The sequence below is a fragment of the Oryzias melastigma genome, unplaced genomic scaffold (genome assembly GCF_002922805.2).
Source record: "Oryzias melastigma strain HK-1 unplaced genomic scaffold, ASM292280v2 sc00539, whole genome shotgun sequence".
NCBI classification, from domain to species: domain Eukaryota; kingdom Metazoa; phylum Chordata; class Actinopteri; order Beloniformes; family Adrianichthyidae; genus Oryzias; species Oryzias melastigma.
Window position 1 is genome coordinate 2921 of NW_023417132.1, and position 2464 is coordinate 5384.

Genomic DNA, 2464 nt, shown 5'->3' on the forward strand with positions numbered 1-2464 from the left:
AGCAGGAAGAAATCTGCAGGGTTTTTGGGCCATCTTATTACAAAAACCCCGCCCACTTTGTGGTTGGACTCTAAGGTAATGAAACTGACACACAAACTACTGTGAAGAACAAAACCATTTAATTTAAAACAACAAAAAAAAAATTCTCAAACTAATCCTAGTCAAATTGTGAAAGTGATTAACTTAAATCCAAATCCTCAATTGGTAAACAGAGAAAACAAAACTACAACAAAACCACATATATAGCAGGCTGAATAAGGTGTGTTGCATTTAAATTAAAGATGAAAAGTGAAGATTATAAAGGGAGTGGTAAACAGAACCACTAAACTTTGTCACTTCTGAATAAAACAAAATCTGACCAAAAGAAAAAAAAACACCCTCCCCTGTGCTGCAGTGCATTGTTTTTTAGGAGCAGGAGTTTAAATTTTAGTACTGCAATAATGCAGAGCTGCATGCATTAAGATTTAAGGCATTTTGAAACACTTAAGCATGATAATTTTATTTATATTACATCTTTAAATCTTTTTAGAGATTATTATGTTTGTTATAGTGTAGAACAAAGCTAGATGTTCTTATAGTATATTTTCACAGTTATTTTCTCTTCAAAAACATATGAAAGCAAAACTGTTTGATGTAGCAGGAAAAAGTTCAGTTTAACTAATTAGAAAATGAAAGCTTTAATCTCACAGATGTATCTGTGTATACCGCTATCTTGGATTCTGGTCCAGCTCTGATTCTCAGCTAAATCTTTCCTTATAAGTGTAAAATCATTTGAGTCATTTGGGTTGTTCCAGTACCTAAAAATAAGGAAGAATCCATCAGCAAATTTAATAAAAATGTTAATACGTAGTAAAGAATTCTTCTTTACCCAAGTGTGTCTGGACTGCCATCCACCCAGATCCAGTTGTTGTTAATTCTTCTTAAACCAATCCAGTATCCGTGCCAGGTGTCAAAGTAGAATTCTATTGTGCTTTTGATGAATGTCTGAAAATCAAAATGTGAAATAAAAACATTGCTAACTTAAGCAGTTTTCAAACATTGAACATAGTACATTTATTTTAACATTTTGTCATCAACCTGTTCCTCTTGACTGCTGATAACCACCAGGTCTGAATTCTTGCTCTGACAAAACTGTCGACTTTCATACCATGTTTTCCATGGAGAGTTTGAGTTATAAAAAAAATAGCAGCTTTCATTAAACTGAATCCAGTCTTTGGGACACATCTGACAAACTGTGTGTAAGAATGAAAGAGAGAAAACAAAAATGATAAGATTTAACTTTAATGCTATATTACTTTAAAATTAAAATGGAAATGTAAACAAAAAACACCCAAAATAAATATATATTACTACTTTCAGACAAAAATACTTTGTCATGTTTATTTTCTTCTTAATGTAATTAAAGTTGTATATAAATTCCACAAATTAAAATCAGGGCTACTGATGTATAATATAAAGAAACATTTTGTTGAAACTGCAGATTATTAAACATTTACCTCCATCAGGACAGAAGAGATCGCCTGGAAAGTTGGTGTATTTGAAGATTGCTGCCTTCATCCTGTTTAGTTCGTCACTGTTGTTTCTCAGCTGCTCGATCTGCGTTTGTAGGATTGTCATGTTAACGGTCATCTCCTTGGTTTGGTTCTCAAAGAACTTCTTCTTAGCAGTCAGATGATCAGTCTGATTCTCTAGTTTTGTCATGTTCATCCTCAGATCTTTAGTCTGATTCTCTAGATTTGTCATGTTCATCCTCAGATCTTTAGTCTGATTCTCTAGATTTGTCATGTTCATCCTCAGATCTTCAGTCTGGATTTGTAAATCTCTCTTCTCCAAAGTCAGCTGCTTGTTTTTTGCTTCCAGGTCACTGAGATTTTGCTTCTGTTTGTTTGTTTCCATGGTGACTGCAACCAAAATGACAGAAAAGTCATTAATTAAATCAGACATTTTTCCATAACAGGACATTTTTAGTGAAACATCTCCAACTTTGTGACTTGCATGTTTCCATTCTAAGATTCAGGAATTCACTCCGTTTCACTGAACTGCAGCTGTTGTTCACAAATTATGAACCAAGTTCGCTCAAAAGTTTTTTTTTCTTATTGTGACTAAGCAACATCTGTTAACTGTTGTTATATCACAAACTTTTTGATAACAGTTTCCCTCATTTAAATGTGCTGGCATAGTTTCATAAAGTGTTCTACCTCATTTATTTAGCAATAAAGTTTTTAATGTAAAACAAAGGGAAGAATTAAGAAAAAAAAACAACTTTTTGTTTCAGACTTTCGAAGCCAATGGAACACTTGAGCCTCATTTCAAGAGCTGCTCATTAACCAAGTTTTGATATATTTAGAATATCCTTTATGGCTCTAAATTATTTTTTACATTAATATTTATGTTATCACTTCAACCATATTATTTTCCTATTGTAAAGTCATTCTGAGTGATCTTTTAACTACAATTATGGAGT

The 2464-nt window shown here is 32.5% G+C and overlaps 1 protein-coding gene across 1 annotated transcript; it reads right to left on the reverse strand.

The window, feature by feature from the left end:
• Positions 1-661: 661 nt before the first annotated feature.
• Positions 662-1897, reverse strand: LOC112138486 (CD209 antigen-like protein A). Its single transcript, XM_024261042.2, has 4 exons — positions 1497-1897; positions 1078-1232; positions 869-984; positions 662-797 (listed from the first exon to the last, which is right to left on the reverse strand). Exons 1-4 carry the CDS (start codon positions 1894-1896, stop codon positions 662-664), a joined length of 807 nt encoding a protein of 268 aa, XP_024116810.1. The 5' UTR covers position 1897.
• Between the last annotated feature and the right edge of the window lie 567 nt (positions 1898-2464).